The sequence below is a fragment of the Lactuca sativa genome, chromosome 5 (assembly GCF_002870075.4).
Source record: "Lactuca sativa cultivar Salinas chromosome 5, Lsat_Salinas_v11, whole genome shotgun sequence".
NCBI classification, from domain to species: Eukaryota; Viridiplantae; Streptophyta; class Magnoliopsida; order Asterales; family Asteraceae; genus Lactuca; species Lactuca sativa.
This window is the reverse complement of record NC_056627.2, coordinates 264,512,707-264,527,099: the sequence shown is the minus strand read 5'-3', so window position 1 is coordinate 264,527,099 and position 14,393 is coordinate 264,512,707. Positions and strand designations below refer to the sequence as shown.

General features: G+C 37.7%; 2 protein-coding genes across 2 annotated transcripts; both read left to right on the top strand.

The window, feature by feature from the left end:
- The first annotated feature begins 8,869 nt into the window (after positions 1-8,869).
- LOC111878271 (uncharacterized) lies at positions 8,870-10,702 on the top strand. The gene is made up of 2 exons (XM_023874775.2): positions 8,870-9,062; positions 9,153-10,702. The coding sequence occupies exons 1-2, from the start codon at positions 8,870-8,872 to the stop codon at positions 10,700-10,702; spliced, it is 1,743 nt and encodes a 580-aa protein (XP_023730543.2).
- Positions 10,703-13,520: 2,818 nt separating this feature from the next.
- Positions 13,521-13,910, top strand: LOC111878252 (uncharacterized). The gene has a single exon (XM_023874762.1). It carries the CDS (start codon positions 13,521-13,523, stop codon positions 13,908-13,910), a length of 390 nt encoding a protein of 129 aa, XP_023730530.1.
- The last annotated feature ends 483 nt before the right edge of the window (positions 13,911-14,393 follow it).

The following is a 14,393-nucleotide window of genomic DNA, read 5'->3' as shown; positions in this document are numbered from 1 at the left end:
CTTGTTGTTCCTTCATTCCTCTTATTTCTGCCAGAGCCACTATCATTTGGTTCTGAAGTGTTCCCGTGTAGATTTGGGTATTTTCATGTAGTCCTTCCAAACGGCGGATGTCAGCGGCGTTACCTTGGGTAGCAGCATTGATTTCACGAACTCTGGCTGCTTGTTGGTCCGCCTGGTAGTTCTGGTTAGCTATAGCATTCACGACGACAGGAAGTGCTCGATCTGCTGAGCCTCCCCCACTGACGTTGTAAAAATCCCGACACATGCCGAATGGAGGGCGTACACCTTGTTGGCGGCTCCAGTAGTAGAGGTGGCTTCCCCAGATGGGGATGGGTCCCGGTTGATCTGGTCTGATTACGGGAGGATGAGGGATGGGAGGGTCGTACACTTCTGGCTCGGAGTCTGTCCCGCTAGAAATCTCCACGATCTCTTCGTCGATTTCGAACTCCTCTCCGACTTCGACTTCGAATTCTTCCTCGACCTCTTCTTCGATTTCCTCTGGGTCTTCCTCCGGGTCTTCTTCTATCCAACCGCCGTTGCCTTGGTTTGGGTAGTAGGGATCTCCTGGTAAATGGAACCCGGCCATTTGTCTGTACTAGGATAGATGTATGAGAACGTTATAAGAAAAGAAATTTCTATTTAGCGACTTATTATTTTTAACTATAATTTTTATTGTACAACTATTTTTAATAATACTTCTATACTATTTCAACTTGGCGAAACTAGAACAATTTTGTATTTGGTAAGTTTTCGGCTTGTTGTCCACTACGACCATTCCTCGACGTACGTTGGTCAAATCCAGGATAAATATAGTTGATCAGGCTATATTTATTCTCGACATGATTACATACCCCGAGGCTCAATCGTAGTGTCGTAACTTGCCGTAATACTTTTTAGTAAAACTTGTTATGATACGAGATTTATGCATGCTTGTAAAAATGTATATCTTTAAAAGAAAGTATTTTGTTCATGAAAATGTTTCATCAGAGGGTTTTTGGTCCCCTTTGCATTTATAGTTTGTATATCGTATGTGGTTCGATATACTTAGTTCACTATAAACAATGCTCTGATACCAATCTGTCACACCCCCAAACCAGAATGGCGGAAACATTCGGGGGTGGATGACTTCCCGTAGTATCACAACCATTGAATATTGTAAAGAAAGTAACACAACCATCACATATATAATGAAAACGTATGTTGTTGCGTTATACATAATAGCAAAAGAATATTACAATGAGATGATAAATGTTCAATAATAAAACATCTTTAGTGTTTCCTTCTCCAAAAGCTGGTAGTTACCTGTATTACTGATTCCCTGAGAAATACAAGTGGTTTCGAAAAAGTGTCAACAATTAAGTTGGTGAGTTCATAAGTGTTTTGCATTGAAAAGTATGTCCTTTTTGATAGTAAATCGATGAACGAGGTTTTCAGAAAATCCAATATTTTCTATAGATGATTTGAAAAGTTTCCCGTGTTGGAGTGCATTAGTGTTTTCCATGCTTGAATAATAGTGATAACATTTGTATTAACAATGAAATGGAAAACTGAAATGCATGTATGAATCTCGTAAATCTAACTTATTTTTATACTTTTATGTGAGTTTTATAACCATGCTAATCACATTGTTGGCCTGTAACAACGTTCTTCAGGCGTTGGAACTGTTATGACATTTGTCACCCCAGGCCTGCCGGCCTAGCTGTAGCTAACAGCTTAGGTGTGGGATTGTCAATCCCGTATAGATCTATACACAAGTATCACGCTCCCCCTACAAGGGATTATGGTATATAATACAGGACTTAATAATGCATACTCGAACGTACGTGAAGCTGTCTCACATTACTAGGTATAAACAGATTTACGATGATAAAAGACTGTACTTCTTTTGAAAGCATTTCATTTGTCGAGATGTATATGTAAAATGTATGAATCACTTGAATACTATGCTCATTATAGTTTGTCAAAAGTATGTTCCCATTTGGTAATAACAACTTGGTGATATAATATCCCTTTAAAACATAAAGTTATTTTTGTATCAACACTCTATAAGAACGATATTATAAAAATAATACTTTGATTTGTAATGTACTTGTATTTCCCCCCCCCCCCCCCTAAAATGTGAAAAGAATTGAAAAGTAGGGGTATGAACTCACTCGTTTCGAAGAGAGAGGCTAGGGTTGAGCAGAACTTCGTCCGCGGATGGTTGCGTCGTCGGGCTCTTCGGGGATCTCTGCAGCGTAAATCTTCCGTCGGGGGCTCGAGTGCGGAAACCGAGGTGAGAAAAATGGTCTCTGGAACTCAGTGGTATGGGAGAATGACTGAGAAGTTGTGAAAGTGTGCAAAAACTCGAAGCTGAACCTTTCTATTTATAGGCTGGAATTGCCTCGTACGCGGGGCGTAATTTTTGGAGTACGCAGGGCGTACTCACGTACGCAGCGCGTACGTCGTTACGCTGGGCGTAATATGGCGTCATGGCTTACGACTCCTGGCTAGCTAAGCGTAGCTTGGGCGGGCCGATGGGACTCGACTCTGGGTCTAGTACGCGGGGCGTACTCCCAGAGTACGCGGGGCGTAATCCCTGCTTCCGACTTCTAAATTCCGTAACTTTTGCGTACGAGCTCCGTTTTTCGCGTTCTTTATATCCACGCGTAGGTGAGATTATGCTCTACAACTTTCCTTTAGACTCCGTCGGCTAGTTTTGACTTTATTTTTAATGATATATTTTTAATAGGCCGGGCCTCCTAAAGTTCGATAAAAATTCATAGGTTCTTTATTCGGCGTCGGTTTTCGTTTGTCTTTTTATTGTTTTATTACTACTGAGGAGATCTTCAACTTTCGTTTAGATACTTAAGGCTTTAAAATGCATTTTATTGAGATTCTACTTTTTATGTCAAATATTGTTTTAACGTCGCGTCGTAAATATACGAGTGGTTATAATTTCTTCAATATAACCCGGTTTTGAGCGTTCTTTATGTTTTTGGAAACCTTGGCATGATATCTAATATTCGATGCATCCCAACTTAGATACTTGAACACTTTATTTTCGAGGTTAATTTCGTTGTTTTTAGCTTTCGAGTGTTTACAATGCTTTTTGGGAAAAATAGGGTTGTCACATCTGGGCAGCTTCGTATCCAACGCCCCTTCTCTTGGCAGCAGAAACAGGTGGCTTCTCCTGGAGCGACCACAGAAGCATGGTTGGTTGAACTACCAGAAAAATATGCTCCATTACTTTGCCAAATCATTTCTGATTCAACAGCAGTAAGCATGTAAGTTAGGTCAATGAGGGTTGCGTCAAGATCCATCATATAATACTCTCTTATGAACTTATCATATGATTTAGGGAGTGATTGAAAAACCCAGTCTACAGCCAACTTCTTTGGAAAAGATGCACCCAACATTGTCAACCTATCGATGTGTGATTTCATCCCTAGGACATGAGCACACACGGATTTTCCATCTTCATGTTTCATTGCCAACAGGGCTTGAGTGATTTGGAACTTTTCAATTCTTCGATCTTGTGGGTTTGGGAGAACAACATGAGGAGGTGGAGGAAGTGAAACCAAGCTAGTCCACAATGCAGGGATCGATCTTTCACCTTCATTGTGTAACAGACTTTCACTTTGAGCAGGAAAACCTTTTCCATGGGATTCGGAAAGACCATGGTTAGATTCAAACATCTACAAAACAAGAGAAAAATCAAGTTAGTTGATTGATTGAGTCCTTAATAAAACACCCAAATGAGATATTAAGGCTAGGACCCAACACAATACTCTACAACTTGGGAGAGGGATGTCGTAACCTAAATTACAGAACATTTGAAGGTAAGTGAATGACGATTCACTAATTTTCCACCATGAAAAACAAAAAAGAGATTAAGTTTTAAATGTATTGAAAAACTCCGAGATCCTTTGAGATTCATTGAACTTTTCAATGGCAAGGATCACAAAACATGGTGTGAATAACCACGCAAACTTACATGGTGCCCTGAATGTTACAGTCACCTATTCGATGTGTCCGTTAACCATACATGCTCCACTGAACCATGAAAAACATCGAGTCACCCTTTGCTACCTTTGCTTAGAACCCATTTAGTGTGCCGGTTAACCACACACGCTCCACTAACGTCTTCGCAAGGGTACAAAGTGTAATTTCACGGAATTGCATCAAATTCACTTTTGCCTAAATTAACTAAGATTAGGAATTTTGTAAAAACATTTAGTTATTTTATACTTCATTATACTTTTAATGGAAAGGGTTTGCCCTATCCTACCCATTCGGCTAACGACCCTCCACCAATCAAGAAAGCGGTGGGCGAGAGTGGACACCCATTAAATGACCATTTTATAGGCCATAAACTTATACCCCTCTTATAGATCGGCTTCGTGAATGAGGCTAACTAACGGTAAGACTAGCAGTTTAAGTTATATATATATATATATATATATATATATATATATATATATATAATATTAGACTTTTAATGTTATATATATTATAAGGGTGTATTTTACACTTTTAAAATACTAGGTGGTTTAATTTAATAAATTACACTTTTAATTAAATATAAACCATATGATTATGGATTTATTAATTCTCTTTTAATTATACTTTTAATTAACTTAATAAAACCATAAGGGGTGTAATTTGAACTTTTCAAAAACTAGGGTTTTAATCAAATTTAAAATTTCTAAAATTTAAAACTTTTTAATTTTAAATTTTAAATATTAAAACTTTGATTTAATAATTATCTCAAAATTAAACAATTAATTTGAATTATCAAATCTTGAAGGATTATCTATTAAATTAAACAATTAATTTAACCTAATCCTTTAAATCTCCTAAAATTCGAAAATTGGGATGGGATAATTCAAAAGATCTTTAATTATCTATTTAAACAATTAAGGGATAATTTCAAGATATGGCATTATCCAAATCCATAATATTTGGGAATCTTATCATGGGGACAAGGCAAATTTCAAAATTCAAGAGTTAGACAACCCTAATTTTGAAATCTTGGTGGCTAAGGAAAAAGGGTTTGGGAAACCCTAATACAATTCGAAAACTAGGGTTTTGAAACCCTAATTTCGAAAATCCAAGCCATAGGGTTTATTAACCATAAACCCTAATTTTTCAAATTCATAAATTTGTATTAAAACTAATTGAAAACAAAAACCAATGGCTCTGATACCACTTATGGGTTTTATACAAACAATCATATGTGTGCATGCAACCCTAGATAGGGATCTATGCTTTCACTATTAGTTATACAACATTATGAACAAAAAAGAAACCTAGCATGCATATACTGTTTTCGAAATTGACATAGGGGAATAGAATACATATCTTTTGTTGTTATATAGTAATAACAATTAATTCCTTGAGTTTCCTTAGCTCTTGAAAGCAAGTACCACAAGTATAGTACCTCTAATGGCTCACAAACACACTTTGAGAGGATGAATATGAGAGAGAGGAGGAAAGGTACTAAGCTCCAAAATCCAGACCTAGTAGGGTTTTCCCAAGGAGTTGGTCGAATTCTAGTGCCTTAGGGTGCTACTTATACTTGAGGCTAGCTAGGGTTTCAAGGTGGAAACTCTAATCCCTTAGCTTAGGGCCTAAGCAAGTCCATGGACTCCTTTCCTTAAGCCCTTGGAAGAAAAATCCTAGATCCTTCTAGGATTTTCGTTCAAGCCTGAATAAAGGTGATCCAATAGCCCAAAGTCTCAATTATCAAATAATTACAAAACAACCCCTATACTTTTAATTAATTCCTTTAATCCCAAAATTAATTCCTAATTAATTTCTAATTAAATACTAATTAATAATATGATTCCAAATTAATATATTATTCATATAATATATTAAAAATTCATATTGATAACCCAATTTATTACTCTTTACAATAAACCAGCCTCTCTCCTCAAAGTCATCCTGTCTAGTCACCAGTGTGAATGCAACCCAAAAGGACCATGCTCACAATCGGGTCAAGTACATACCAAAATAGTTATGGACTTCGACACTAATCCAACACCAACATCGACATAAGGCAACTGCTGTCAAAGCCTTTAAAATGGGATTAAAGAAGGATTCTCCCATCTACAAAGATTTGGTAATGACCCCATGCTGGAGATTGAACAAAGTTAGGAGCGGGGCATTGAGATTCATCAGACTCAAAGAAGACAAGGAGATCCAAAAAAGGAACAACCCACCAAGATCTTATGATCACCTTAATAGGAAGGTCGACTCCTCGGCCCAAAGATCCTATTAGTTAAATCCTTACTCCAAACCCGACCTTCACAAGGTTAATGCCCTTGAAGATGAGGCGGAGGAAGAAGATTTCCCTAAAATTATTGACTATTGTTTTTCTGTGGACATTGCAGGTGTAATCTTTGCCAATGCAGGATCTTAGAGACAAAGCCAGGTGGCCAAGGAAAGGAGAAAAATCCACTTCTTGGAAGGACAAGTCCAAATGGTGTGCATATCAAAGAAATCATTGGGAAAAGAAAGGAAAAATCCAAGGAAAAAGAACAGGATCCTCAGAAGACCCTCGAAAGACCAAGATTCCTCCTCCCCCCCCCCCCTCTGGCTGACACCAAGGTGATCAACATGATATATGGAGGATCTGACATTTGTGGTACATCCTACTCTGCGGCAAAAAGGCATGCCAAAGTATCCAAAACGGAGAAGGGAAAAGGACCACAGAAAAACACAACGATCACTAACCAAAAGGAGATCCCCTTCGACAAAGTGGAAAGAATAGACATACAGGATCCTCACCACGACGGACTAGTGATTAATCTCTATTTTCTAACCACTTCGTCAGAAGGATCCTCGTTGATGGGGGGTCCTCAGTTAAAATATACTCCTGGATGCACTAAAAAGAATGAACATCCCCGAGTCTGAGATAGTTGCAAGATCCTCACTACTAATCGGCTTTAGCGAAGAAACTAAACACACCATTGGCAAGATAAAGCTACCAATCTACATAGAGGGAGTTTTAGGTGCATTTCATGCATTCACTTTGTAGTTTTAGTTCATAAAAGTGCATTGCATTTAGGTTTAAACTCATGCATTTTGCATATTTTTTGGGATTTTTCATAATGCAATTCCGTTCACACACTTTTATGATATTTCAGGGATTTTTGAAGATTGGATCTTGATGGAGGAAGTTATAAAGAGTTGGAGACAAAGTTTTAGAAGTTTTAGAGCATTGAAGAGAAAGAGAATGAAGAAATAAAGAATTTGGCTTCACAGGAGTTTACACGGTCATGTAAATGATAGCTTATAATTTACACGGGCCGTGTAAACGTATATACAAGAGCATTCTACTTCAAAGGCCTGGAAGGATTGAGCATTCTACTTTTCTTGTTTACACGGTCGTGTAAATGTCACCCTTTAATTTACACGGGGCGTGTAAATGACTCGACGGTTTTTAAAGAAGTTTTACTCTCATATAATTCAGACAATCAGTTTAGTGGGAAGTTAGGTCGGGTTTTGGGCAGAGAGAAGGCGATTTTCAGAACTTTTGGAAGTAGATTAACACTTGGAAACACTTTAATTTCCTTTTTGTAAGTCAATTTGAAGTTTAAACTTGTTTGATTTGTAGTTTAACCTAGACATGTGTGGTTGATTTCATTATCATTTCCGAATCTGAATTCTTATGTGTGTGTTGTTAGGTTGTAACTTGAACATGATTTGTGTTTAACATCTAGTAATCTTTGATTTGATCTTAATCATGTGTTTGGTTTATTCTCTTTTTCACTTGATCAATGATTTAGGGATTTTATCAATCTAGTTAATCAAATTGTAAAATTCATATATGTTTTATGATTTGATGTTAGTAACATACACTTAATTGATTGTAATTAAATCAAAATAAGTGTAATCAAAGATTAAATGTTCATAATCCCAAGCTTATGAGGTATATTGAATATTGTTGGTAATTGTTGCAAGAACTTAAAGCCGTTTAATGATTTGATGAAAGAGCTTATTTGAATCAAATCAATTAAATGAAGTTTTATTTGAAGAACATGTTTTGAATAAAATATTTTTTTGTCAACTTGGATATTAGAGTTTATTAGTATCTAAATTACCAACCTAGATAGAACACAATCATATTCATTTTGCATCTTTCAACATAATACATGTATCAGAATCAGAATCGGAAATGTATTTCTTGTATTAAATTCTGTTAACAATCTTGTTTATTTATGAAGTTTTAGTGCAAATACAATGCCCCATTTTAATATTATTTGTATTATGTGTGAAAATATGGCAAGATAAGAAGTCTTGTATTCCTGTGGACCAACCCTGCTTACTTTATACTATCTTTAGTATAAGAAATAGCAGTGATTTGAGCTTTATTAATATTATTTTATCCCATTATTTGTTGGTTTGACAGCCAAAAAAATTGGCGCCGTTGTCGGGGATTCGATAATACTAATTGTTTATGCCAAGATCTTTTCGCACAGGTACACCTATACCGGTTGATTTGGAGATAGAGAAATCTGCTAAACAAAGAAGGAAGCAAGCCAGACTTTTAAAGAAACAACAATAATCCAGAGCTTCTTCATCAAATCCATCAACCACATCCTCTCCAACATCCAAAAGTATCACCCCACCATCTTCACCTACTCCTACCATGGCAGACAACCATGGATGAAATCAAAATCCTCCACATCCACCACCTGAACAAACCTTTAGACAATGGACCACTCAAGATGTCACCCAACAACCTTTGTGCATAAATTATCCTGCAGCAATCAACTTTGAACTCAAGTCTGGACTCATCCATTTGTTACCCTCATTCTGTGGTCTTGAGAATGAAGACCCACATAAATTCCTTAAGGAATTTCATGTTGTTTGTGTGGGTATGAAGCCGCATGAAGTTACAGAAGATCAAATCAAATTAAGGGCATTCCCTTTTTCTTTACAAGATTCAGCCAAGGAATGGTTATATGACTTACCACCGGGGTCAGTCACAACATGGAATGAACTTGCAAGGATGTTTCTGGATAAATATTTTCCAGAAATGAGAGCTTCAGCTTTACGCAGAGAGATAATTGGTATCAAGCAACAAAAGAGAGAAGCCTTGCATACTTATTGGGAACGGTTCAACAAATTGTTCTCAAGATGTTGACAACATGGGATTACAGAATATCAGTTGTTGCAGTATTTTTGTGAAGGAATGTTATCTTGGGATAGGAGATTACTCAATGCATCAAGTGGTGGATCTATAGATGATAAGACTCCAACAGAAATCAGAGTTCTTATCAAGAACATGGCAGAAGAGTCCAAGCATACAGTCCAAGAAGAAGAATGGTACAGTGATGCACCAAGAGGAGTGAAAGAAATTTCTACCCCAAAAATTGAAAGTCAAATTTCTGAGTTGACTAAGGTAGTAATGATGCTTGCAAAGGACAAGGGCGTGCAACCACCAACAGTTAGACCTTGTGGTATTTGTACACAAGTTGGACATCCCACTGATATGTGCCCAATGTTACAAGAATATGTAGAGCCAGTTCAAGCTACGGGATTTTCAAGTCAACAACAAGGGAACTTCCAACCAAGAAGTAATCCAAATTGGCATCAACCTAATGCCAATTTTCAGCCAAGACCACCATCTTATCAACCAAGACCCCCATTTCAAAATCAAATGCATCACCAACAAAGTTATCAACCACATTTCCAGCCAACTCAACCCCCTCATCAATCTCAATTCCAACCTCAAAACATGCATCAAGGAAGTAGTACAAGCGGACCAGGAATGTCTTTGGAAGAGATTGTTAAGAGTTTAGCCACAAGTACTCAAACATTTCAAAATGAGACCAAGGAGAGCATCAAGACTTTGGAGCAAAAAATGACTCAACTCGCCACTTCTGTGAGTAAGTTGGAGTCACAAGGCAAACTACCCGCGCAAACCGAGAAGAATCCAAAACATAGTGCATGTGCCATCACGTTGAGGAATGGCAAAGAATATGAAGGTCCTAAAATGATTGAAGAAGAAGAAGAGATGGAGCTAGAGAAAGAAGATGAAAAGTCAAAAACACCCTCAAAGCAAGTTCCTATTGAAGCAAAAGTCACTCCTCCTCTATTTCCTTCAAGATTAAACAAGTCAAAGCGTGAAAGGGAAGACAATGAAATCATGGAGATGTTCAGGAAGGTTGAGGTAAATATTCCTCTTATTGATGCCATCAAACAAGTCCCTCGGTATGCTAAATTCCTTAAGGAATTATGTACATCCAAGAAAAAGTTGAAATGGAATGAAACTGTTAAAGTAGGAGAAAATGTGTCTGCAGTGTTACAAAAAAGACTACCTCAAAAATGTAAGGATCCCGGTGTTTTCACGGTTCCTTGCAAATTAGGTAACATTCATGTTCCACGAGCTATGCTAGACCTTGGAGCTTCTATCAATGTTTTGCCATATTCCATCTTTAAAACTTTAAATATTGGCACATTGAAGAAGACCGGGGTAATCATTCAATTGGCTGATAGATCTTTAGTACATCCCAAAGGTGTGCTAGAAGATATGTTAGTCCAAGTGAATGAACTAGTGTTTCCAGCAGATTTTTATGTCCTTGACATGGATGATGATGACTCACCAAATTTGAGTTCAATTCTCCTAGGAAGACCCTTTTTGAAAACAGCCAGGACGAAAATTGATGTTTATGATGGTACATTGTCCATGGAATTTGATGGGAGGTGATAAATTTCAATATTTATGATGATATGAGATATCCAAGTGATATTTCATCTTTGAATTTTGTGGATGTCATTGAACCATTGACAGAGGAGTGTTTTGATTTGTCTAATCTTGATGTGTTAGCTCTCATTTTAGACAGGAATCTTCAAAAGGAAAGAGTGGAAAAACTTTCCAATCAATTTACAATTGATAAAGAGATTATGGAGGCCGTGTCTTGCATGGATGAGAAGAAGAAAATGAGATTTGATGTTCCAAAGCTGAAAATACCAATGTCTAATGAGAAACTTGTTCCTTCTATTGTGCAGACACCAGAATTGGAGCTCAAAACTTTACCCGAGCATCTCAAGTACGCATACCTTGGAGACAAAGAAACTTTGCCAGTGATCATCTCCACCAAGTTGTCAACAAAAGAAGAGGAAGAGCTTGTCACCACTTTGAAAGAGTATAAGGAAGCTATTAGGTGGACTATAGCCGACATCAAAGGGCTAAGTCCTTCGCTTTGCATGCACAAAATCCATATGGAAGAAGATTACAAGCCTTCCCGAGAAGCTCAAAGGCGTTTGAATCCTCCAATGATGGAGGTTGTGAAAAAGGAGATTTTAAAGTTGTTGAATGCGGGGATGATTTACCCTATATCAGATAGCAAGTGGGTAAGTCTGGTCCAAGTTTTGCCCAAGAAGACAGGTATTACCGTTACAAAGAATGACCAAGGTGAGTTAGTCCACACCCGTGTGCAAAACGGGTGGAGAGTTTGCATTGATTATAGAAGACTCAATTCCTCAACCCGGAAAGACCATTTCCCACTTCCCTTCATTGATCAAATGTTGGAAAGGTTAGCGGGAAAAACACATTATTGTTGCTTGGATGGGTATTCCGGTTTCCATAAAATACCCGTTGCACCCGAGGACCAAGAAAAAACTACTTTCACATGTCCCTTCGGAACATTTGCATATAGGCGAATGCCTTTCGGACTTTGCAATGCTCCAGCCACTTTTCGAAGGTGCATGGTAAGTATTTTTTTAGAATATTCTGAGGAAATCATTGAAGTTTTTATGGACGACTTCACAGTTTATGGTAATTCTTTTCATGAGTGTTTGGGTAATTTGAAAAAGATTTTGCAAAGATGTATTGAGACCAATCTTGTTTTGAATTATGAAAAGTGTCACTTTATGGTTGACAAAGGTCTCATATTAGGTCATATTGTGTCTTCTAAGGGTCTAGAAGTAGACAAAGCAAAAATAGATGTCATAAAATCTTTACCTTATCCCACTTGTGTTCGTGAGGTATGCTCATTTCTTGGTCATGCAGGATTTTATAGAAGGTTTATCAAAGATTTTTCCAAGATATCTCATCCTATGTGTGAGCTCTTACAAAAAGATGCAGAATTCGAATTTTCCAAAGAGTGCAAGCAAGCTTTTGATCAGTTGAAAGAGTTGTTGATAACAACACCAATACTTCAATCACCGGATTGGAGTTTGCCTTTTGAAATCATGTGTGATGCCAGCAATCATGCAGTTGGTGTAGTGTTAGGGCTAAGAAAAGACCGTGTTCCTAATGTCACTTACTATGCCTCAAAAACACTTGATAGTGCACAAGCCAACTATTCAACAACTGAAAAAGAATTGCTATCTATTGTCTTTGCTTTAGAAAAATTTCGTCAATACCTGCTAGGTTCTAAAGTCATTGTTTATTCTGATCATGCAACTATTAGGTATCTACTTGCAAAGAAGGATTCGAAGCCTAGACTCATTCGATGGGTATTACTCTTGCAAGAGTTTGACATTGAAATCAAAGACAAGAGCGAAAAGTCAAATCTTGTAGCTGATCATCTTAGCAGGATTGTTTCTCCCGATGAACCAATTCCCATTCATGATGCATTTCCTGATGAGAACCCATTTTCAGCAAAAGTTGCCCTGTGGTATGCCGATATTGTGAATTACATCGTCACAAATCAGTTTCCACCAGATTTGACTCGATGGCATATAGACAAGATCAAGAAAGAAGCCAAGAGGTATGTTTGGGATGAGCCATATTTGTGGAAATATTGTGCTGACCAAATGATTAGACGATGTGTGGATCAATATGAGGTACCTTTTATCTTAACATTTTGTCACTCTTATGCTTGTGGAGGACATTTTGGTCCTCAAAGGACTGCAAGAAAAGTTTTAGAGAGTGGATTTTATTGGCCAAGTATTTTCCATGACTCTTATGTCTTTTGTTCAAGCTGTGATAAATGTCAACGGATGGGCTCTTTAAGCTCAAAGAATCAAACGCCCCTAAATCCCATAATAGTTTGTGAAATTTTTGATGTTTGGGGCATTGATTTTATGGGACCTTTTCCATCATCTTCGGGTTTTATTTATATTCTTTTGGCTGTGGACTAGGTTTCCAAGTGGATGGAAGCAAAGGCTACCCGTACTAACGATTCAAAAGTTGTGATAGATTTCTTGAAGGCTAACATTTTTTCCAAATTTAGTGTTCCAAAGGCCTTGATCAGTGATCGTGGTACACATTTTTGCAATCGTATGCTCGGGAGTGTTTTGAAGAAATATGGTGTCACTCATAAAGTTTCCACAACATACCACCCACAAACAAATGGACAAGCTGAGGTGAGCAATTGACAAATCAAGGGAATTTTGGAGAAAACCGTGAATACAACAAGGAAAGATTGGAGTACACGCCTTGATGATGCTTTGTGGGCATACCGCACTGCATACAAAACTCCAATTGGAATGTCTCCATACTGTATTGTTTTTGGAAAGCCGTGTCGATTACCCGTTGAGTTGGAACATAGGGCCTATTGGGAAACAAGCAGTTCAACATGGATTTAAGTGAATCGGGAAAGACGAGGAAGCTGGACATACAAGAACTTGAGGAAATCCGTAATGAAGCGTATGGGAATGAGGTTCTTTATAAGGAAAAGACCAAAGCATTTCATGAAAATATGATTACACGCAAGGTATTTCACAAAGGTCAAAAGTTACTACTTTACCATTCACATTTTAAATTGATTCCTGGTAAATTAAGGTCCCGTTGGGTGGGACCATTTGTTGTCACTAATGTTTTTGAGCATGGTGCAATAGAAATCACATGCGAGAAAACCGGGAAGATTTTTAAGGTAAATAGTCACCGTTTGAAGCCTTATTATGAAGGATTTCAAGTCAAGAATGAAGAGGTGGAGGAAGTAATGGATCCAAAGTATCAAGATTGACAAATAGTTGGGGTCCAAGTCGAGCCAACGACATTAAAAAGGGGCGGCTAACCTGGAGGTAACCCGGGGGTATTTTTGTCATTTCGTACATTTTCATTGTATTTTCTTTGTTTTCAAACTTCCAAGTTGTTTTTCATGCTAAAACAGGGTTAAAAATCATTTTTCGGGCAGTAGTGGTTTAGCGGGTTGCAATTTGAAAAAGTGAAAAAATCAAATTTTTTTGGCCTTCTCAGAGGTTTACACGACCGTGTAAACTTATGCCTATAGTTTCCACGGGCCGTGTAAACGACCAAACACGGTATGTTAGATTCAGGAGTTTACGCTGCCATGTAAATGCTCCCCTTTATGTTACACGGGCCGTGTAAACGTAAATACAGAGCTGGGCGATTTTAAGGCTAAAACTCGATTTTTTTAACTCATTCTTTTCACATAACCTGCGATTCCTCTCCTCCCAACTGCCCCCCCTTCAAAAAAACCCTTCAA

What these genes read in the sequence shown, in the direction of transcription:
- LOC111878271 (XM_023874775.2), top strand. Translation starts at nt 8,870, where the DNA reads ATGAAGCCGCATGAAGTTACAGAAGATCAAATCAAATTAAGGGCATTC. An exon ending in TTTACGCAGAGAGATAATTG is followed by an intron (nt 9,063 to 9,152) that starts GTATCAAGCAAC and finishes ATGGGATTACAG; the next exon opens with AATATCAGTTGTTGCAGTAT.
- LOC111878252 (XM_023874762.1), top strand. Translation starts at nt 13,521, where the DNA reads ATGGATTTAAGTGAATCGGGAAAGACGAGGAAGCTGGACATACAAGAA.